The 25,473-nt window shown below is 34.2% G+C and overlaps 1 protein-coding gene across 1 annotated transcript in view; it reads left to right on the forward strand.

Annotated features, from left to right (window-relative positions):
* LOC116850625 overlaps window positions 1–20,721 on the forward strand; it is a 74,559-nt gene extending 53,838 nt beyond the window's left edge. Inside the window, exon 2 of the mRNA XM_032829129.1 lies at window positions 18,725–20,721. Coding sequence (XP_032685020.1) covers window positions 18,725–19,718 — 994 coding nt within the window. The 3' untranslated portion in view covers window positions 19,719–20,721. The remainder of the gene's footprint in view (window positions 1–18,724) is intronic.
* The last annotated feature ends 4,752 nt before the right edge of the window (window positions 20,722–25,473 follow it).

Consider the following 25,473-nt stretch of genomic DNA (forward strand, 5'->3'; position numbering starts at 1 on the left):
AACTCGAGGTAGATCAACAATTTCGCATAAGAACTACTTGAGCTATCAAATCTAGTCAGTAAAAAGTTCGCGAAACTGAAATACAGTTGCATAAAAACATACATATATGACCTGGATATTTTTTCAATTGCCAAAAGGTTGATCCAACCGCAATGCGAGTGATTATCGAAATTGTTTTAGGGTCAATATTACTACAAAATTATATAAATTAGTAATTGACATAGTAATTACATAGTAAAACAATCTTGATAACCAAATATAAACGAAAATTCGAATTAAACGCTTCAAATCGATCGCCATTTTGGTACCGCCATGTTTGTTGAAAAAAATACCCATGATATATTTTTTAAGTTAAAGTGTCAAGAACATGTTTTAGACATTTTCCCGAGTGATACTAACATGTTTTTATAGAAAAAATAGTGGAAGAAGAAAAAATTAATCCTAAAAACATGCGTTTTTTTATTTTACTTTGCAAAAATTTTGCATAAATTACAATTTTTTAAAATTTTCTCAACGCTGTTCGAGCGACATCGAAATTGGTAAGAATAGTACTCTTTATAAACAACAGACCTTATTTCTGTAGTAAAATAAATAGCTCAAAGCAATGTAAAATTTCAACACATTTTGGTGTTAATGGGTTAAATAAAAATTAGACAAGAATTTTTCTTGAAGATAGTGATTCTTGAAAATAATGGTATCTTGAAGATAATGGAATTTTTCTGGAAGATAGTACACAAGAGCGTATACGCTGTTTTTCTTAGAATATAAAGTCTTTTTTAATATTATGAACACAGTCTTAACATACATTATATGCACTAAAATGCATTAGTAAGGCATAAAATCTCCTTTATTGTTGAGTATACCTTGACAGCGTCCTCGGGGCGTGCTCTCAACAAGATTTTCCGCTAATGTTTCGGGTAGCGATCTCCATATTGCACTGAGAAAAGGATTTGGTGGACGAAACCAGAATTTGGTTAAAATAGAATCAACCAAATGTTTGAGAATTACAAACAAAACATTTAATTGCCGCTATTTTGTTTTGCTTAGTGACTAAGTAAATATATGACTGAGAAAGTCAACCAAATCCTTTATTCAGTGTGTGTGAAATTGGTAGGACAACTGTTTCAAAGTAAAAACCCATTTTTCCCGAAGCTTCATTTTCATGGTTGCCCGTGTATTTTTAATAGGATTAGCGTTGGGAGACTATGAGAAAGCCAATCCATTGTAATAATGTCGTTTTTATATTGAGAGGGATTATCTGATAAAAAATTAACAAATGGACATTAAAATATCAACAAATCCGATCAGAATATCCAATTAATATTGCAATTCTAGACAAAATCATAAAACTCGTAACTTGTTCTCGTAAGACTCGTGAAAACTTATAAGTAAATCTGTAATTTTATGCGGACCGTATATCATATGATAACTTATCATAACGTTATCATATGATAATTCGTAAATATCTACGATTTTTTTTTTTTTGTAAACGACTTCACGATTTTACGATTTACTCGTATATTTGCTTAGAATTGCAGCATAAATTTAATCGAATATTTCCAATCATAATAGCATTTTATCAAATAAATCGATAAAAAAATTATGAACCGATATTTCTCATCGAATATTTCCAAATCGGATGCAAAAATTCATCGGCATTTTGATTAGAAATATTAGTTCGTCCATTCCTTATATATAATAATTTCTCTAAGTGCACGTTTCCATACCGTGCATGTCCGTCTTCTGTGTTTTGTATGATTAGCGGGTAGGCACTAATGAAACTGAGGCCTAGCTTTCGAAGTATTCTTGATGTAAGCAAAATTTAATATATTACCAGCTTTGCCGCACGAACATGTTGCATGCTAGATACCAACTGTTGAAATTATTACGTACACGCTCTTGTGTTACTGATTGTGTAAACGTTCATTAACCGAAGAAATATCATGAGCCTTGCCTCTGGCCAGAATAGATCTATTATATAGAAAAGTTTTCAAAAAAAATATAAAAAATTGAGAGAGAGCAAAAGAATAAAACGTGGAAGTACACTGAGAGAAATTACCCGATAAAGAATTTACAAACGGATATTTCCGATTAAAATATCGATGAATTTTTATATACAATCAGGATGTAAGAATTCAATTTAATCGAATATTTCCGATCATAATTTCATTAGATAAACTAATCAAAAAATTATGACCCGATATTTCTGATCAGATATTTCTTGATTGGATACAAAAATTCACTAGTATTTTGATCGAAAATATCCGTTTGTTAATTTTTTATCGTATAATTTCTTTCAGTGTAATCTTTTCCAAGAAATATAGAGCTTCTTTAATATGATTTGAAACGCATGTAAAAAAATACTTTCACGCTGGATATATTTTTCCTATATATCATACATTACTTTAACGCTACACGGAGAAAAAGTTAATTGAATTAACTTGACAAGGAACGAACCAAACGAATCTTGTTTGAAGGTAAAAGGACTTCTAGTTTTTAGAACCGAATTTGATTCGTAAGAACCAGGAATTCCGTGTTTCCTCCAATAAAAAATCAATTGAATAAGTGCATTTGTGCAACATTTCCTTTGCAAACGATGACAAGCAATGTAACGCGATTGACACGGCTACATCTGCCACTACCATGAAGCATAACGAATATTCCATCTTTTTGCAATTCTCATAGACGCGCATACACAGTATGCATTATACAATAGTTACTATCTGAATTAAATTTTTTTTCTATACTTATAATTATACATTATAATTCTTCTATACATTATAATTAACGAGCAACCCAAGATGCACAGTGTCGAGAATACGTATATCAATATAGGGCATTTTTTTATTTTTCTTATATTTTCTTGTACACTGAAAAACTCATTTAATTGGGTTAACCAAAATTTGATTACAATAGGGTCGAACAAATTTTTCGGTTATGAGGACCAAATTTCGTTCTTTCTATCAAAGATTTGATTCTCTAAAACTAAACATGTTTCATTTTTGTTTCAAAGAATCAAATCTTTGGTTCAAAGTACCAAATATTGGTTCTCACAACCAAAACATTTGTTCCATCTTATTTTAACTAAATTTTAACTCAACTAAATTAGTTTTTCAGTGTACTGTGAATTTATGGCATATATATCTACGAGTTACGCAATATATCCGATCAAATTCTTCACTTATTGCTGTCAAAATATAATCATATAAATTTCGACTTGAGTATACTTCAATCGCGCAATACAAAACTTATAAATTATGCTAATAAAATGTTATTATACAACAAACATCTTTTGCGTGCAATGCTTCAGCGTTATCATCGCCTCGTTAAACTGAATACAAAATTTTTCTTATACAAAAAAGAGATTAAAATTACACAATAGAGTTTTGCTGAAACAATTAGAGCAATTAGTTCGTCATGAAACTTAGTTCGGCTAATTGAAATCAAATTACATCGAATAATCTTTCTCTATACAATAGATTGATACACTTCCTTCATTTGTATGTTAATTTATTTAATTATGATCTAATTATGTTGCGAATCAAATTATTTCTTCACTTTTTTTACTTTTGTTACTGCAAGCCCGCGCCGAGCAACATTAAAATTGGCGTATACACACACACGCACACATACAAAAAAGTGTTATTCTATTACTAAGAAAAGCAAAATCACTCAGCTTACTTTTCTTCTTTTAGCTAATAGTTTTCTTCAACAAAGAATATTTTCTTGTTAATGGTCTTAAAATATACTCATTACAAATTTTTAGAAAGCTTGTTATCATGTAATCAAAAGAAGAGTTTATTCTCTTTACAAAAGTATCGTCAAGAAATATCGCGAAAAATTTCGTCAAAGAAACAGAGTTAGCTCGACTCTATGTAGTAAGCAAATTAAGTTTTTTGTTTAATTTTATAAAATTAACTAACTAGTAGAGATGTGCGAATCAAAGATTTTTTTATATCGAATCGAACAAATTGAATCTTAGATTTTAATTTCGAATTTGAACCGAATCGAATCGATAAAATTTCACTCGAATCGAATCGAATCGAATGAAATCGAATCGAATCTTTGAAAGAATTTTTAATTAACATAATAATTTAATTTAACATGAAAATAGTGACTTCAGTATGAAAGATAATATTGATAATTAATAATATTGATATCAATTTATTTTAAGGTAAGATATTTATATATATTTAAATATTTCCGTTTTATAAAAATATTTTTATTCGCGTATATGATAGGTTATAATAGTGCATAATCAATAATATTGATATCAATTTATTTTAAGGTAAGATATTTATATATCTTATTAAATATAATATAAATATTATAGAAAATGAGATATATATATATATATATATATATATATATATATATATATATATATATTATATAATTAGATCATTTATATAAAGAAAATAATTTATATAAAGATCATTTATATAAAGAAAATAATTTTAAATAAAATTTAAAATAAATAAAATAAATAATAAATAAATAAATAAATAAATAAAAAAAATAATCAAAACTCTTAAACTGAAAAAGTTTTCGATTAACTCAGAGTATTCCTTTTTTTAGATTCCATATCCAATTGAGATGCTGTTAATTTCTTTCCAAAGCGCGGATGATCGATAGCTGACAAATTGTCGTGACAAAATATAATTTGTCTCACATTCTCTGCCAATAGATTTGTTCTTTTGTTAGTGATTACATTTTTTCCCACTGAAAATACTCTTTCACTAGATGTTTCTGTTGCGGCGATAGCAAGATAATGACGTGCAAGAGGTACCAAAGATGGAAAACCAAGAACGAATTCAGGACAGAGGTGCTATTCTGTGTACGCTTAACGACACTGTCAGATCGGTATGTGTTCCGTACACGCTTACTAACAACTGTCAATTCGGTTTCACATCATAGAAAATCTGCGCAATGACGCCTACCGATCCAACAGTAGTGAATAAACGTGTATGGAATACAGAGGTATCACATGTAAGACGCAGTCAGCGTATGTACACGATTCGTATTCGTATTCAAATCTTTTCGATTCGAAATTTTCAAATTATTCGAATCATAGGGATTCAAATTCGAATCGAATCGAATTTTACTTGATTCGATTCGATTCGAATTCAAATAGTTTGCACATCTCTACTAACTAGTATTCTTGATCGAAACACTAAATTTACTAGGATCGAGAATATATTCTGAATAAATTTGATGCTTGTGACAAACTCATGGTAGGTTTGCGGGTACGCAAACTTATGAAACACTTGAAGCAGATAACATATACTCTCATGCAGTATGTATTTTTCTGAGTGCACATAGCGCGAACCGCCGCAGCGTCGCGAAACTGCGAGATCTTCCGGATGATACGCGAAAGTCGGAGCGTCAGCGAGAGTGATTTTCTCGCTTTCCTACCGAGATTGCGATGCGCGTTTCAGACAACACCAGCACTCCGACTCCGTACACTTCCTGCACAAAGCGTTATGACTCGTTGATGCGTGTATATTGCATCGCGTTCGTGTAGCACGTGTGATGTTCGCACGAACCCGACGCGACCGGGATGTACAGTCCGTCTCAAGGCGTAGCTACTTATTTACACGGAAAAGGTACGCGAAACGCAACGAATCCAAGACGCCTACTCTCAGCTGGCTTCTCCAATTATTTCAAAATGAACAATAAAATTATGTGCTATTTAAAATTATGCGCTATTTACAAGCTTTTCGAAAATAACACACAGACATTTTGCGTTTCATTCATTACACTGGAAAAAAAATTTTTCCAAATAGAGCCAAATGGAGTCAGTCACCCTACTAAAACAAATATATAAGAATTATACGTTAATATATATTATGCACACTTATACATTAATCATCTAAATATAAATAAAAATCATAAATCAAAATCATAAATCAAAATCATTTATCAAAATCATAAATCAAAGTCATAAATCAAAGTCATAAATCAAAATCATTAATCAAAATCATTAATCAAAATCATTAATCAAAATCATTAATCAAAATCATAAATCCAAATCATAAATCAAAATCATCTAAATAAAAAAGCGTATATAAATTATGGGTTCATTATGTATAATTAAATTAACGACACTTTCTATTTTAAAGAAATTACATTTTTGTGTCTCAAGAAAAAAGTTCTGCTTAAAGAAGTATTTCTTAAGGATTGCAGCGCAAAATTCAAAATGACCTAGACATAAATGCGTATAACTCGTAGATTCATCATATATAAGTTGAGTTGACACGATATTTTCCATTTTCAACGAATTCTACAGTAATTATATTTTTGTGTCCGTTAAGGGTTGCAATCTAAAAGTTGAGATTTGCTGAATGTCAAAGCACATAATCCGCGCATGATACCTGCATATTTGTTTTGTTAAATAGTTTGTCATTTGTGTTGGTAGAGGAGAGTCCATCTGGTTCTCCACATTTTCTTCTAGTGTAATAAGCGGAGCGCAAAATTTTTGCGTGGTATTTTCAGAGAGCGCACATAATTATATAATTTTATTATTCATTTAGATTAAGTTATAGGAAAAGGAGAAGAGAACAGAGAGCTAAATAAACGTAAATCCACATGAGTATACGGTCGTTCTCCGCGAACGACGTCCTTTTGAAAAGTACTTTTCACACCTTTCCACGAGCTCAAGACGTGCTTGCCTCTCTTGTCCCTCTTGAAAGACAGCCGGGTCGTTTACCATCTCTCGCGCGGCTCCAGCAGGTAAACTCCAAGTTGCGAACAAATGTAGCCGAACTCGTCGTCCGACCCAAACGGGTTAACGCACTTTACACGTGCGTACTCACGTTCACGAAACGCAAAAGCCGCGAAGGTCAGCACGAGTTATGGAGTTATGGAGGCAATAACAGAGGCAAAGCGGAGAAGTAGAGAGAGAGAAAGAGAGAAGGGCGAAGAAAGAGTCTGAGAGAAAGAGAAGGAGTTAACTGTTCGATATCCGTAATCATTAGAACGAGTTAAGTCGAGAGGTAAAACGGGTGTCTTCTCATGCCCCCTCTGCCTCCTCCCCCTCCTCCCCCTCCTCCCCCTCCTTCTCCTCCTCCGCCGTCGCCGTCGCCGTCGCCGCCGCTCCTCCACGATCAGACGGACGATCATGAAGATTAATCTCCGGTCGCCGCGAGACGCCAACGTTGGTATTCCTTTTCATCCTTCATTCCAGCCAGGCGTTGCCTTTCCGTCTTCTGCGCCGATATACCTTAGCTTTCCGACTGTGTGAGCTTTTCTCACGCATACCTGTATGCGCATGCACGTGCTCGCACTCCGTGGCTACTTTCCGCTCCTTTTATTCGTCTTCTTCTTCTTCTTCTTCATGCTCCTCGGAGCTCTTTCCCTTCGTCAAGCTAATCCCTCTCTCTCTCTCTCTCTCTCTCTCTCTCTCTCTCTCTCTCTCTCTCTCTCTCTTTCCCGCGGACATCGGATCCTCTTCCGCGTTCCTCTTCCAGGCCGCGCGTGTTCGCGCGCTTTCCTAGCCACACATAGCGGACGCGGCGCTATTGTTTTTCGCGAATCTATCAGCGGGTTTTGTAGCTCGAGCGGTTTTGTAGCGCGGGATGGCGAAGCGAGTCGGAGCGCGGCTCATAGGAGCGCGAAAAATACGTGGGGGAAGCGAATACAGCACACAATTCCGGTCTATTCACCGTTTTTCATTCTCCTCGTTCGTTCGCCGTTGTGCTCGTTGTGTTTGCCTTGTAACGACAGAGCCCACGCGATTATACTGTTATATTAGCAGCGTCGGCAGAGTCGATCGCTCCGAGGGCGATACAATCGCGCTTACCCATCACTGAGCCCGTGTAAGCCAAGTGTTACATGGCTTTCTTACGTCTTGATTATCATCGTGCCGGATAAATTTGAAAAGCGTGTCCTTGAGGCACTTATTTACGCTACCGCATCCGGTCAATAAATTTTTAGGTCGTCGGGCAGGCAGCGACCCGCCCGACCAACGGACCACGCGATCTCTTCTGTAAAGTAATGCGATTACTTTATGAAACATGCCCGCTCGACATGCTACAAGGGACGGCCAGCTTTCTACAGAGCGTGGAAAAAAATCTTGGTTCTGGTCCCTAACAGGGGCCAGATGAAAATTTGGCAACGTGAAATGATATCTTTGTTATCGTAACCGAAAAAGTTTGTCTGAATTAGCTGTATTAATATCTTAATTATTCCGCTACTAATTTTATTTTTTTAAAAGTACAATATTTTACTTTTACTTTGTTAAATATTAATACAATGTAGTTTTGGCAAAAAACAAACATAAAAGTTTTGTTTGACACCAAAAAGATACAATTGGGACACTAATGTGTCTTACCGGAGTTTTTGATAGGACATATTTGTCCCAACGGTAATAAATAATTCTGAATGTCAAAAAAAGCTGTTTATTCAATTTATTCATAAGATTACTGCTAATAGTGGAGAGAACATATGTCCCGTTGGTAGCGAAAAGATTAACCCTTTGAATCCCGAATTAATTCCGTTTGCAAGTAAAAATACTTTATTCGTTATTGCGTGTATGTATGTATGTATGTGTGTTCCTAGCAGTGTAGAGATGATGTCTGATTTTTTTTATAATTTTCTAATCAACCATTTTGAAGAAATAAAAATGTTGCTTCAACAAGAGAGAAACAACGCTTTGATGCATTTTTTCAGTAGAAACTATATTCTGTATAATAACAATTTCCTACTTTTTGCACATCGTAATAACGAAAAGTCAGAAAGTTTCAAAGCCAATTGTTAAGTCACCTTTATATAATTAGAAGATAAAATTTCAACTGAGCGTTCGCCTCATACGAGGACAATGGAAGATTAATTATGGGCCAACTTTATTTCGTCCGCACATATGCTCGATTTCAATCATCGATTTTATGAATGAAAATTGCTTTTATTATCCAAAGTGGTATATTATACATTTGCCGTTATACAGAAATGATCCAAAATAGATCATTAAAATAGAGATATACCAAAGTAGTTCATAGAGAAGAACTTCATTCTGACTAGTAACTAGTAACACACCACTTAACTTTATTCACTTATGATGGAGAATATTAATATAAAATAATATAATATATAATTAATATAAAATTTTGAAAGGTTCGAAAATTTACTTTGCTATCACAAATCAATTTTTTTCTATTTTTAAACTGTATTAATCCCATTTTAAATGAAATTCGATTTTAAGTAAAAAAGTATCTACATTCTAAAAGGCTATTTTACAATTTTATTCACTGTTCCTTTTAAGATAAATATTAAAAAAGCACACAAGTAAAATATCCCTGAGGTCATTTAAACCCGGTCTCTCTTATTAATAACATATATACTTATATTAAATAATATGCATATTTTATGTAATATACATAATTTACATTAAGGAAAAATTCAGTTTCAAATAAAAAAATATATATTATCCTAAAACACCGTTACTTTTCATGAAACTAACGGTTTATTCTATTTAAACGAAAGAATTTTATTTAAAAGTAAATATGTGTTAGTAGCATCTACTGAATAAATATCTTTTTTATTTCCCAAATATTTTATTCTTTCAGTGTAGTAATCAGTTAAAACCTCTGTATAATCAATAAAGACATCAACGCCGAAATTAACATGTTAGCGAAACTGAAATATAATTGCATGTGTGATGTAAATGATCTCTAAAAGGTTGATCTAACCAAATAGTGCAAGTAATTCAATCTCTGGTTGGAGGATAAAGTGGGTCAGATGATAACGACCAAACGATCATCATAAAAGCAATCTTATGATCGTCCTTTTAAAATGACTTTCGAACTGATGCAATTTTATTTGATGCAAACAAGAAATTAAAAAAAAATAATACCAGAATCTTGCTGGAAGAGGATCATGGTGATTATAAAAAAATACTTGGAGACTTATTTGGTGGGATGTAGAGTTTATTTGCAGAAATAAACTTTATTTTACAGAAGTAAATTTTATATTTCACAGAAAAAAACATTATACTTCACAAATGAGTTTTCAACTATTTTTTTCTCACTGTAGGTGATCGTATGTAATCCAGAAATTGAGTTCGTTCAACTCGATTCACGAGTCGCACCGACTGATCGGGTTTTACATCGTGTTGGTGCACGTAGAGTTGCAATGACAGGTAATCGCGCACACCCGACACCTTCATTTTTCTCTTTGCACAGTGTTGTCCGCAAATTCTCTAGGATTCGCGCGATCGGGGTAAGACCTGAAAAATGTTACGACTACACCGGCTCTCTCCTGCTGCCGGCATAGATCTTTTTTGTGACGCACGACGTGAAACATTGTTGTGCACTTGCTGCGCGTGTAAAACGTGCGAGGAATCTATCTCTCTCTCTCTCTCTCCCCTCTTTCGCGCGCGCGCGCAAATTATCCCTGATTATATCGAATTATAAAAAAGCGTCGTTCGAGCATTGCCTCACGCGCAATCTTTCTCCTCTGCCTTCCCCGTCTCGTTCGTTCGTTCGTTCATTCGTTCGTTCCTCCAGCTTCTCCCCTGGCCGGCGCATCCAGCACGAGCGTCGCGTCGCGTCGTTGTGAATGACCACGTCAAGTACCTTGCTGGATGGAGGAATAATTTCACAACGAGGGAGACGCCCGGCTGGCATATTAATTTATGGCTATTGCGTGACGGACGTTCCAACTTCCAAGACCGATGGACATTGGCTGACCAAACGCCGCAGTCGCTTGGACGCGCGCGCACCGGACATGCGAATATTTCATTATTTCTCCGTTGCCGTCGCGTCGCGTGCAATTCGCGAGATCATGCGCGACTCCGCGTCTCGTCACATCTTTATCGTGCGATTTTATTTTTCCGCCCGACCACGGACAGCCGCGAAATTGTCCGCTTTCGCCGGACACTCGCGTGTTTTATCATCACGGAATCGATGAGGAGACGTCTTTACCCTTCTTCACTTTGTATACACGAATGGATAATAAGTAACGAATGGATAAGTGAACGAAAATTTGGCAGTAATTTGATATAAGTACTGGTCGATTCGTAAGGGTTGCGTCCTTAATAAGTACTTTATATAATAACTTATATTTATCACATTTAACGACGAAATAGAAACATGAAAAAAATGCGAAAAAAATGATCAGAATTTACTCAAAACAATATGCCATGCAGAATGTACAATAATAAATAATAATAATAATAAAATCTAGGTGTAACTATTAATAAATTTGTAATATTGCATAATACACTGAGAAAAAATATTAAAAAATTACAATAACAAATATTTTTATTAGTTGAATACTATATTTACATATTTATTTAAGTAAATTTTAGTTTAAGTTAATGGTACCTACCTAATAAATATTTGTTAATTTTTTTATATTTTTTCTCAGTGTACAATCAAAAATTTACATTACGTATTATGTAACTTTAATAATATTAATTCAATACAAATATAAAATAAAATGTCCACACACAACATATATAGTAGACGGCATTCGAACTGTTTTTAATATTCTTGCGCGAATTTTATCAAATATTAAAATGTATGGGGACTTAATTATATATTAATTATTAGGTATTAATCCTTAATGAAGTCCTACATAGGTATTTTGAGTCCGGACGATTTCGATTTATAAAAATTGCTCAGCATGTTGAAGGATCCCGGATCTACTACATTTTAATTTTTTGCACAATAAAATAGGTATTTGTTCTAGGAACTTGAAAGTATATCCGTGAATTTTTACAGATTTTTCGAACCACTTTAAATATATGATAAAAGAGCCATAATCAAAAGACCTATTTATAGGGACACATGTGGTACCGTTTTTCACATAAACCACTAAGAGTTAATTATAATTATATAGGGCTTATAATTATTAATTATTAATCATAAGTCCCTTTTTGGCATATAAACAGAAGTAATAAAATAGATATCAGTTATTAAAATAGATATCAGTGTATATCTCTTTATTATTTTTCATTCTCATATATTTTAATATTTAATAAAATCGCGTAAAAATGCTGAAAGCGAGTCGAGTGCCGGCTACTGAACTTTTACTAGACGTTTTACTGGACCTTTTGCTGGACGTTTTACCCTCTTTGTCTCATAAATGTAATTAACCTTCCGCTAGTCACGGATCTTTGTGGGACAAAGATGGAAATTTTATTAAGCATTTTATTTATCTAAAGAAAAATAGAATATTAAGAAACATTCTTGCTAAGTTTTTATAATTTTAAATACTCAAATAGACTCTCATGATTTTCACAACATGAGACAATCGATGGTGGAAATTCTACAATTCTCAATACAGTACTCATAAAAATACAATCATTACAAATCACTAATAAAGCTGCTGTCAAATTTACATACACTTGTCTATCTGAGCACTAATCGATTTATAAAAGTTGCATCCCTTATGAGTGGTTGTATTCATATTTATCATATAGAGTGACGAAATAAAAATATGGAAGAATTACTAAAATTTGCATAAAACAATATGTTATGTAATACGAAAATCTGAGTGTAACGTTTGGTAAATTTGTTGCTGCATCAATACAACAAAAAAACACTATTGTGTGATGTAAATTATTGATTAATTCAATATAGTATATTTTCTTCATTAATGTAATTAAAAGAATTGTAAAGTTTCCATCATCGATTTCACGTCATAATCATATTTGTTATGATTGATAATTATGAAAGTCTCTGGCTAAAGTTACTGCCAAATTAAATTAAAATTACATACACCTGTCTTGATAGTTATTTCTTATATGAAGATAAGAAAAATATGGAGTGTATCACCTCAAACCTACTTTGTGCCGTACCTAGACATGAAAATGATTTAATTAGTAAATTACCTGGTAATTCTGGAAAGCTGATAAGATAGTAACTTAAAAAAAATTACAGAAATAAGAAAAATTTATACAAGGTTCAAAAGGAGCCTTTACGATGTGTAAAACATTTTATTTAACTTATATTTTCCATAAAATACCGAATATTTTCCATACATAGCAACTAAAAAAATTTTAAAAAAATGTTTTTGTTAGAATTCTCGAAACAAAAAATGTCACAGATATAGTACAGTCTTAATCTATATTTTTCATACCATCATAATTTACAGGCTTATAGTATTTTCATATGTTCACTTGCTGTTTTGATAAGCAGATTGTGTTATATAATTTTTAGATTATTTTAAGAAATAGAAATTCTTTGATACTCTCGAAGTAAATAATTTCCTTTCTTTTATCTGAATGACTCTTTAAAGATTATCAGATGTACATTTGATGAGAGTATCAAAAAAACGTTATTTTATCTTATGCATTGTTGTGGAAAACATGAATGCAGTCAATTTGTGCATAGAACTATCAAAGAATGTTATCAAAATTACTAATCAATTACGATCTTACCGTAATTTTACCGTGAATAATGATTATTTGGAATTCGACGGTAATTTTGCATCCGTAACCGGCACCAAAATAATTTCACTCAACACCTTTTAGGACCGATTTTTCAATGATAGTTTATAAACTTAGATTTCAACTTAAACTCTATTTAAACAAAACAAACGCATTGTTAGAATAGAGTTTAACCCATTAACGCCCAAATGTGCTGAAATTTTACGTTGATTTGAATTATTTATTTTACTACGGAAATGAGGTCTGTTATTTATAAAGAGCACCATTTCTACTAATTTCGATGTCGCTCTATCAAGTAACGTTGAGAAAATTTAAAAAAAAATCGCAATTTTTGCAAAATAAAATAAAAAAACGCATGTTTTTAGAGCTAATTTTTTCTTCTTCCGCTATTTTCTCTATAGAAACGTGTTAGTATCGCTCGGAAAAGTATCTAAACGTGTTCCCGACATATTAATTAAAAAAATATGCTATAAGTATTTTTTTCAACAAACATGGCGATACCAAAATAGCGGTCAATTTGAAGTCAATTTTAATTTGAATTCTCGTTTATATTTGGTTATCGAAATTGTTTTAGGGTCAATATTACTACAAAATTACATAGTAATTTACATAGTAATTACGTTTGGAACACTTTCCCGAGCGATACTAACACGTTTTTATAGAGAAAATAGCGGAAGAAGAAAAAATTAGCTTTAAAAACATGCGTTTTTTATTTCATTTTGCAAAAATTTTGCATAAATTGCGATTTTTTTAATTTTCTCAACGCTATTCGATAGGGCGACATCGAAATTGGTAAGAATGGTACTCTTTATAAACAACAGACCTCATTTCCAGTAAAGTAAATGGCTCAAATCAATGTAAAATTTCAGCACATTTGGGCGTTAATGGATTAAACTTGAATTCAAGTTTAAACTATGCTCAATAACTGCTATTGAAAAAAAACCGGCCCTTAGATAATTACGACTATCGGATGAAAGAGAAATTGCAGAGAGTTTCCATTATCTCACTACGTGATAATCATGAAAGTCTATCCGGATCAAAACGACGTTTTACATCACAAAACTTTATACGAAACGCGAGTCGCCTTGGGAACATCGTTGACTTTATCGTCGCGAGTACGCAAAGAACAGGCGCGAATAACGAACGAGTACTGCTCCTCGGACGTAGCGAGTAATTAAGTACACACACAGGGGTGATTTATCGCACGATCCGCGCCACCAAAGCGCGATACGCGCTTCAGTTCGTAGGAGTGGAGGCGATCTCGCGACCCATCCATCGTCCGGGGGTTTTTGCGCCCGTGGCTTCTCGGCTCGTAAAATTTCCAGGCGCCTCGTTCGTGAGGAGTCTTCGTCGTCTTCGTCGTCGTCGTCGTCGCCATTTCCACGCTCGCCGCATATTCCTTTTCCCAGCCGGACTTTTTCGGCCTACGGTCGAGTTTACGAGCGGCCAGGTGGCTGAAGAGTCGAGCTCACGCGCGTTCCTTCCTTCAAATTCCTTATACCGCCGGCGCTCCTCTCGGGGTCACGGCTGGACGACTTCTTCTTCCGTTGGTTCTGTGGCGGGTCCGGCCGGTCCGCGTGAGACTCTTGATGAATCGCTCCTTAAGTCGGCGTAACTCTGCCTCTTTTTCATCTAAATCTCGAGCGCACTCGCGCCACGCGTTTGCGAGCGCAGTTGGAATTCCACTCGAGCACCTCTTCCTAATCAGCCGCGCGCCATTAAACGAGCATCTCTATGCCAGGCACTCTTCTGCACGCTCGTAATGCGAGTCGGCTATCTTCGATTTGAAAAACGACGTAACATTAATGTACTCATCGACGTGCACCAGGCCGCGCGACGATGTCTCGATGTAACCATAAGAATCGTTGTGAGCCTACTTTCTAATGCTGCAATTTTAAGCAGAATCGTAAGGATCGATTTATCAATGCTCAGCTAAAAGTGACTGCTACGTAACTAAAAGTTAAGAGATAGCTAAGAATTATTGTTCCAGTTACTATCTATCCGTTTATCCACTACATTATTGACTGTTAGTTAGATAACTAACTGTTAGTTAAATAACTGAGTTATTATCGTTTTGACGTAGGTTGGTATTATGTGAGCTGTTCTTTTTAGCTGCACTGTGTGCACTTGGAATATAGTCTATTTAACTAACTGTATAGTTAATTAAATAGACTATAAATATAGTTATTTAACTAACTGTTAGTTAAATAACTGAATTATTATCGTTTTGACGTAGGTTGGTATTATGTGGGCTGTTCTTTTTAGCTGCGCTGTGTGCACTTGGAATATAGTCTATTTAACTAACTGTATAGTTAATTAAATAGACTATAAATATAGTTATTTAACTAACTGTTAGTTAAATAACTGAATTATTATCGTTTTGACGTAGGTTGGTATTATGTGGGCTGTTCTTTTTAGCTGCACTGTGTGCACTTGGAATATAGTCTATTTAACTAACTGTATAGTTAATTAAATAGACTATAAATATAGTTATTTAACTAACTGTTAGTTAAATAACTGAATTATTATCGTTTTGACGTAGGTTGGTATTATGTGGGCTGTTCTTTTTAGCTGCACTGTGTGCACTTGGAATATAGTCTATTTAACTAACTGTATAGTTAATTAAATAGACTATAAATATAGTTATTTAACTAACTGTTAGTTAAATAACTGAATTATTATCGTTTTGACGTAGGTTGGTATTATGTGGGCTGTTCTTTTTAGCTGCGCTGTGTGCACTTGGAATATAGTCTATTTAACTAACTGTATAGTTAATTAAATAGACTATAAATATAGTTATTTAACTAACTGTTAGTTAAATAACTGAGTTATTATCGTTTTGACGTAGGTTGGTATTATGTGTCTTATGTGCACACTGTGTGCAGCTAAAAAGAATAGACCAATAGATAGATGGATTTGTGCGTACTTGAATGATATACATAACCTAACAATGAAATTAAGCAAACACTGTGACAGTAAAACATTATAATATTGATAATGAAATATAGAAATTATAATATATTATCATTATCTATATTATCATTATAATATAGATAATGAAATTAAGCAAACACTGTGACAGTAAAACATTATAATTATTATATTATAATGTCATAATATAATAAAATATAATATAAATTGATACTTGTCTGACTATATTGCAAGCAGAATTCTTATTAACACCTACAAAATCTCCAGCTGCTATTAACATTGTGCCTAATGCATAGAATCTCAAAGTTAACAGTAGCTTGTCGATAGGTCTAATAGCATGATTTCTAAAATAAATATTTGTTAATTGATATTTCAAATTAATAGTAAATACTAAATTGTATATAGATACCTATCCATGGGATTTTCTATGATGTTTTCTATTTGCTCTAGAATCATCAATACTGTTTCTTTCTTCGACCGAAATCTTCGAAAAAAATCCAATTCGTTCCATTTATCAAAGTGATTGATTCTATTTTATACTATGTATGGTTTTCTTTCCCATTCCACAAATTCAACGATTTCCTCGTCATCGTCAATGAAATTGCTTAAATTCTCTTATAGAAATATCATACTAAGAATCATTGATAATTACTTATTATCCAGTATTTTTAATACTGAAAATAAGTAATTATCAATGATTCTTAGTATGATATTTCTATAAGGGTTCATGTCAATGAGTACAAAATATTTCTATTAACGGTGGACATATGCTCGCATCGTTTAGCGCATCGTATCCACACGAAAGTGAGGTTACGTTACTTACTGAGACTTCTATCAAAGACAAATCGCTAAAGTCTGTGGTTATAGTTATGTGTTTAACAGACAAAAATTCTGCCAGTTACTTTAACAACTACTATGACTAACAGTTAATGTGTAGCTGTTAGTTATCTCGCATTGATAAACACATAACTTACAGTTAGCACTTAACTATTAGTCAAATTTGACTTGACTGAGCATTGATAAACCAGCCCTAAGTCTCGTAACTTGTTCTCGTAAAATTCGTCAGAACTTATGAGTAGATTTACAAGTCTATGCAATATCATATGTCGTACAATCACTTGTAAATATCGTAAATTACATGAAATCGTAGATATTTACGAGTAATTGTACAACATATGATATTACATAGACTTGTAAATTTACTCATAAGTTCTGACAAATTTTACGAGACTTATGATTCTGCTTAGAATTGCAACATAAATCGCTTACAGTTAGAAATGTGCGAAATATTCGAATTCGAATCGAATCGAATTGAATCAAGTGAAATTCGATTCGATTCGAATTCGAACCCCCACGATTCGAATCCGAATAATTCGAAAATTTCGAATCGAAAAGATACGAATACGAATCGCGCACACTAGCATTAACGAAGTACTATTAAAGACACCCAGGAATCCTTACAGGAATTAGCATGACTTGAAAAGTTTGTTATATATTAAGATTTTCTTTAAAAATATTAAAAGAAGACAATGTCTTCTAGATAAACTCTTACCGACAACTGTCGGATCGATATGTCGTTGCGAAGCTTTCAAGGCTAGAACTATATATATTCCATACACGTTTACCGACTATATATTATATATCTCTTACTTTAAAATGAATGAAATTTATATCACATAATCAGTGTTATCTCTCTCATACTAAAGTCATTATTTTCATATTGAATTCAATAATTATATTAATTAAAAATTCTTTTAACAATTCGATTCGATTTCATTCGATTCGATTCGGGTGAAATTTCATCGATTCGATTCGATTCGAATTCCAAATTAAAATCTGAGATTCGATTTGATTCGATTCGACATAAAAAAATCTTTGATTTGCACATCTCTAGTTACAGTAAAATCTTCTTCAAGCGATGTGAAAATTCACTCGAAGCAATAATGAAAGCGCTATTTCTCGGAATCGCTAAAGTAAAAAGTATAGTTAACACTTTGACGTCCGGTGGCACCACATTGATGTCACGTGCAAAGCTATCAAACATTAGCTCTTATTGACTTCTTTAATTATTTCTTCATTGAAAATATTCACTCGATGATTTAGAATGCAGAATACACTCCATGAGTGGAAAGTCACTTGAATTCGAGTGACTCGACTCTTTATGTCGAAAGAAATTTCACTTGAGGAAATTTAGAGAGTACAATCATGAATTCTCCCTCTCTCCCTCTCCCTCCCTCTCTCTCTCTCTCTCGTCCTCCCTCTCTTTCTATCGTTCGGAATTGACGCTATATATATTTTTGTTTCATTTTTTGTTAAAAAGATAACGAATTTTCAGCCAATAATAATCTTATTTCAGACCACATTTTCTAGGTGACTTAACAGCAATAATGATTTTTGTTTCAGATCGTACCTTCTAGGTGGCTTAATACTGATAGTCTCCGGCGTGCTCGCCACGGCGGCCACTTCCGAGGAAATATCCTCCGACTTCGAGACCGTTCACACGAGCAACGCGGCCGTTTTAAACCGGCTTGGGCTGTCACCTCTCGAAATACCCGATGGGCATCACAAGAAGCGATTGGCCGGGCCCGAGCCACCGGGATTCAGCTCGCAAACACGCATTCATCAGCCCTATAGCCGTCGTCATGGACATCGGGACAGCCACGTTTACATTGTGAAACTTCCGGCCAGTCCTCCGTACTACACCTTCTTAAAACCGCACAAAGCGCCCGTGAAAGACGACAAGGTAACGAAGACCGGCGATCTGACGTTGCACGAGTTTTTAGGATTCCATGGGAACGGTAAACCGAACAAGATCTACCACTGGAACTTGCCGGTAGTCAAGAAGATAACGGAGAAGAAGCGTCTACAGAATCAACTGAGGATTGATCAGGCTAGGAGAAAGTTCGAGGACATGAAGAAACGACAGCAGCTGACCCCGGGCAAGCTCTATCCTCTCGATACCATCGGCAAGAATCACGATTACCACGGCGCCGACAACAGGCTGCATTCGCATCAGAAATTGCCGGCGACGAAGCACGTGAGGAACAACGACAAGAGGCTCCGTTACTCCGACAGCAAAGAAGCCAACGGCAAACTCTTCGAGCCGACCAACAGAAACGGCAACGATGTCGCCAATAAGGCGTACAGGCTCGACGACTCGAGCATGCACAAGATCCGGTTGACCAATGAGCTTCACGGCTTGCCGGGGAACACCGTGCCGAAGATAAAGAAACATCGGAAGAAAGCCGCCATGTCGTATTACGCGCCGATCGCCACCAAGACAGGTCCCACCAGTATCCACAAGAACTTCCCGAGTCCCGGAAACGGCAAGCCCAAGGCCTTCTATGTCATGGAGAAGAGTCGCAAGCCTGTGTACTATCATCCTCTTCTACCTTAATCGCCGACCAGTTCGTCGACTATAACTGTGCACAATCGGTGTGATGTCTTAAGTGGCCCGCGAGCCTGTTAGCCTAAGTAGACTCGTACTACTCTGTTTGTACAGGATCAGGGGTCGCAGTTCTAGTAGACAACGACAAGAGACATAGAAGAAAAAACAAGAAAGAAGCTGGAAGAAAAAGGAAAGAAAGCAAGAGAGAGGCAAGGAGAGAGAGAGAGAGAGAGAGAGAGAGAGAGAGAGAGAGAGAAACAGAGACTTTCATAACTATCATACACATACATATATATATATATAGATATATATATATCGCATATGGTCGTTCTTATTCAAGGCCGCGCGCATCCTGCAAATTGTTCCAATTTCGTTATGAATGTACATCGTTATCATTTCCACGCAAATAGAGCGTACCGATAAGAATGAATGTTACGAATGCAAATATAAATCTCATCTCGCGTAGTGCGACTCGTCGAGCGTGTGTGTAATCCGTTCTTTCGCGTATAACTGGTGATTTCACGACGTTACGGGAGACAAGGTCCGCTTTCGGAATCGCGAGGAAACCAAAGATGACATTCGTATTTGCATTGTTGAGTAACCGAATTTATGCTTTATGAAGCGGCACGTGGATGAGGAGGTATGTTTTCACGAGAGTTGCGCGTCATGTCTGTAGACGGCAAGTTGTCCCACCCTTTTTGTCTTGCCACGATGTTAAGTCAACGGCGCGATGAGAATACCGAGTTTAATCTGTCCTTGAGTCGCCTTTCGTCAAACTTGAGGCAACAATGGAAAATGTCTATGTATGCGTGAGTCGTTCGAAAAATACGTGACTTAATATAGAAATAGTGCGAATTTAGTCAAATCCATATTGACATATTTTAGAGCTTTTTTTCTTCTAATTCTGGTAGATATTCCACTAAACTTTCAGCTTTCCTCGAGGTTATTTATAACTATGTGATTTATGATTTTGTCTTCAACTTTTCTAAAATAAAATCTTTTTTATCCCTGGTTTTATTATATTGTTTGTCTATCTTCCTTAGGAATTGATAAATTATCTTAACCGTCTTTTTTCCTAACCCATATTTCTGATTATCTTGTCTTCATCCAAGAATTTTAGAGCTTTCTTTTTATTAAGTTAAATGTGACAGCATGAAGCGATCTATCGGTTAGACTTTGACATTGCGCCAAAGTATACGCCACGAACTATGAGTCCTGCGTTTGTTTATATCAGCGAAGATTGAACTGAATATAAGAAGTTTCATTGTTTCTCGCAACTTTTAGCACGATTCGCTGCAATCTGAAAGATTTTTTAGCACCAATTCATAGAGCCTGATCACAGACTTGCATAACACATAAGTGTATCAACCAATCAAAGTCCTTCATTTTCTAAGAATGGAAATGAAAAAATGTGGTTGATTGAATTCCCTTATATGTTATGCGTCATGCAAAAGTCTGCCCATAACATCAAGGACACCTTGATCTATTATTTCATTCCAAACAAGGAGAGAGTCAAAACAATGAACACACAGAGACATTTGCGGCGTTCATTTTGACGCACTGTCAAACAAAGCAAAGACTGAAATACGGTAATAAAGGTTGGTCAAATTCGCACTATCTCTGCATTAGGTCGCGTTTCTTTTCGAACGATCCTCATACATTTGATTTGAACATTCCTTCTCTTTTCTTTCTTCCTCCATACGGTTTAAAACGTAGCCGATGATTCAATGAGAAGACCTAATTCCTGAGAATTAATTAAAAGCCACAAATGTCACAAATACTTAGCGCTTACTTTTGCTGAAATACAAAGCAATACTTATTTAAGAATTATTTAATATTCGATTATCTCGATAGTCTACCTGCACTTATCCTTTTTTTCGATTTCTTAATTTCAACAAACAATGTATTAATTATGTAACTTATTCAATTGCAGATAGACTATAATGCAATAAGCAAATATTAAATAATAACCTAATGAAGATTAATGGTAAATGAATAAACATTAATAAATATTAATAAAGATTATTAAAGATTAATAGTAAATAAAAATAACAAACGTTCTTCTTACAAAATCTCTTTATTACTAATTTTTACTGACGTTAGAAATTTCGATCAGACTCTCAGATTTAGACTCAAAAGGTGGAAAAGAAGGATCTTCACATTGAGGGAAAGATACTTAAAATTTATTTGTGAGATATAAAGTTTATTATTTACATGAACTTTATTTTACATAAATAGACTTTATATTTCACCAACAAATTTTCAAGTATTTCTTTCTTAGTGTAAGCATTGTCTGCCGCCACACCCTGCGTCTTGTAATTCGTCCTGAAGTCAATTCCTGGCGATTCCATCTAGCGTGGTGTAACGCTCAATGACTCTACGTGAAAATACGAATCAATCGTGTTGTTAATTGATAAACAATCGCATGTTAACTAACGACAAGTAATTAACTTTCGAATTATATCACGCGCACAATCCTCTTGATAATTTAATAATTCGATTCGACCATCTCAAACATCTGGTATTCCAAAAGCGTTGACTGTAGTGATTTCTCGAGGATATTAATTGGTATTTACGCGTATCGCGTACTTATCCGTGATCGAGTTATTTGGTGCATTTAGTACTATAACCGCTGACTAAGAATTCAGTGAGCTTTTTAATATCTTAAAACCTAAAAATATACGCCAATTACATGCAAGAGTTCACTTAGCACTCAGTGCTTTTTAATTCAAAGTGTATTTATAGACAACTTTGACATAAAAAATGAGTAAAAAGAACGCAATTAGTAAAAAAAATCGCGCAATTAGTAGAGAATAAAAACAGTTTTTTAATGTGATCATAAATCTTAGATCTTTTTTATTTTATAAAAAATGATTTTGTAAAAGAAAGATATATGGACTGCCCATTGATAAAACGAAAAACTCGAAAATCATAATTTTGTAGGTTGGATCATTCTTGCTTAACTATGGTCATTTAATCGGAATCTGCTTAGCATCGCCATTAGTTAACACACGTTTTTTCGATCGAGTCATATCTGCGTGAGTGTCAGTGAGCATTAGAAACCACGAGGCAATCAGAACAGAGGAAGAAGGATGCAGGGACGTAGGTAACGATGTATCACATATTTCTAGATGTGTTAAATTATTTATTACATAGAGTGTTGGCGATTTTAACGCACGTTTGACGAATCAGTCGAGAATAAAGATATATCCTCAAATTTAGAAGTTACGTTAAGAGTATATTCATAAATAAATAATCATAATTTTATTAATTTTTTATTCCTTTTTTACTCTGTAACACTTTGTAAGGGAGACCAGAGGTATGTTGCTTTTATATGCTTTTTTTAAGTATTTATCTTGAGAGGAATAGTGGATCGCAAAATAATTTTTTTAAAACATAAATACTTTCCTCTGAGTTTTATCAAAATCGGGATAATATTACAGTCAAGAAATTAAAAAAAACTGATTTAGTAATAGCAAAATCAATTTTCAAGCCTCTCAAAATTTTGTATTAATATTCTCTATTATAACTGAATAAAATTAAGCGATGTGTTAGCTAGAATGAAATTTCTTGCAAATATATGATATACTGTTTCTTATAATAAGTGCAATTTTTATTCATAAAATGATTGAAAAAAAGCATATTGCGAATCTAAGTAAGTAAGAGAGGCCCATAATTAAAGGCCGACAGGAGGACTGTGGAGATCTCTCGCGGAGACTCTGAAACTACTAATCAAGATGCATATTTTATACGTGGCCTTTCTTATCTTGCGAAACTGAACTCGGTACCAGGGCAAGGAAGCTATATTGTTGCAAGTTCATATTTTATAAGGCGACCAGACGTTCTGATTTTTTTGGGACAATCCCGATTTTTCACCCTTTATCCCGAATTTTTTCGAGTGCTTTTTGGGACACTGATTTGTCATTATTTTCAATAATTATCAAATCATTTTCGGGTCTTTCAACCCCCCTCTTCCCCACCCCCGCTTCACACATTTATGAAATGTCCCGAATTCGAGCTGGGAAATTTGATCACCTTATATTTTAGTTATTTCAAAACAAAATGTACGATTAACAGGATTGTGGCGGACATTAATATAAAAAAAAGAAGTTGCCTTTATCATATTTATACAATCAATCACAACAATTAGTTACCTGAGAAGTTGTAACTTCAAAATTCTAGCCTCGGTTTCCTCTACAATAAGAAATATTGATTCTGATAGCCGAATAACTGTTCATGAATACGAATTTGTAATTAACAATTGTAATTAACCCTCCGTATACATTTTGCCTACGTGCTATACACATTAGGATCTCGGGGACCCCATCCATATTTGTTATTGTAACTCTATAAAAAATTGACATATTTCAATTCCCCTTTTTTTTTATCGATAGAGAATTGATTAAGGAACAAGCCTATAATGAATAAAAGTCGATAGAATTAAGGAGTTCCGAGATATAAATAGTTCCGGGTTAAAAGAGAAAAGAAACGCGACAAAAAAGAAAGTTGTGCTGGGGTCCCAGAGACCCCAGTGTGTATATGGAGGGTTAATAATGTTCTCAATCAGAGATCGCAAAGAAAGAATATACAAATACAAATGCCGATTTAGTCTCGCAAGTGTTGATTTTCTCTAACAATGCTGCTCAGGGCGCGAGTTTCACCTTGAAATTACCAACGGCTTTTTTTCATTTTTGTTTGTTTTTGTTATTACGCCTGTGTCGAATCTAAATTGCTCCTGACGTTCACACAACTGCTATCTTTATTTTTATTTCTTCCTTTTTACCTCTTTTGAATGCTCTATCGAAATTTCTAACATAAATAAAAAGAGAATAAAAACGAGAGATGAACGAAAAAAACGAAAGATTCGTCGTGCTATTCATCCGTATCAATTATGTAATGCTTGTTAATCTCACATATTCTTTAATTGAGTAAGTTACTTAATTAATATATTGCTTATTGAAATCTACATATATAAAACAGAACATCTGTTTGTATTCTCTATCAATTCCTAAACCCTTTAACTGATTTGGACGAAATTTTGCATAGTTACTTCAGCAACCTGCGGAAGATATAGACTACATAAAACCTAGACACCACTTCCCCCTCTTCTCCCTCAAGGAGATTTCATCTTCTTGATGCTTTGTGATAATTTAAATTCAGCTGTTTTAGATATAAGAAGCTTGGACAATGTCGGATAGCTTAAGATAATTAACGATAAAGTTTAAATGCAGGGAATATTGAGATATAATTGAATATTAAATCATTCTTGAATAAGTGGCTTCTTCAAGCTTTAACACGGAGTGTCTCAAAGTGGCAATAATTATTTATAACACAAAGATAAGATAATATCCTGTATAATCTGTTATAGCCCGAGATTCTCCGTTAATCCTGCAAATTTATTTGCGACGATATTTGCAAGATTAATATTAAACGAATATTTAAATTCGGATCCGGATGAGTATACGTTTCTTTGTATGTTCCACGTTCAAGAATGATACATTGTACATTGGTGTACTCCACATTGGTATGATTCACACTCGATATGAGCACCAATAAGCATCAACAACGCCCACGTTGCTACGATCGATTTAATTCTATCGAAACTATACACTATAGACTATATAATACACACGATGCTATACATTACAATTAATTGTATGAATATTATATAATTAATATTATCGCAATTATACTGTTATTAATATTATGATTAATTTTATCTCGCCAATTTTTTCACTTTACCACAGTAACGTTCGACTCGTAT

The sequence above is a fragment of the Odontomachus brunneus genome, unplaced genomic scaffold, assembly GCF_010583005.1.
Source record: "Odontomachus brunneus isolate Ranch 3 - 2012 unplaced genomic scaffold, Obru_v1 Obru_scaffold_151, whole genome shotgun sequence".
Classification (NCBI taxonomy): Eukaryota; Metazoa; Arthropoda; class Insecta; order Hymenoptera; family Formicidae; genus Odontomachus; species Odontomachus brunneus.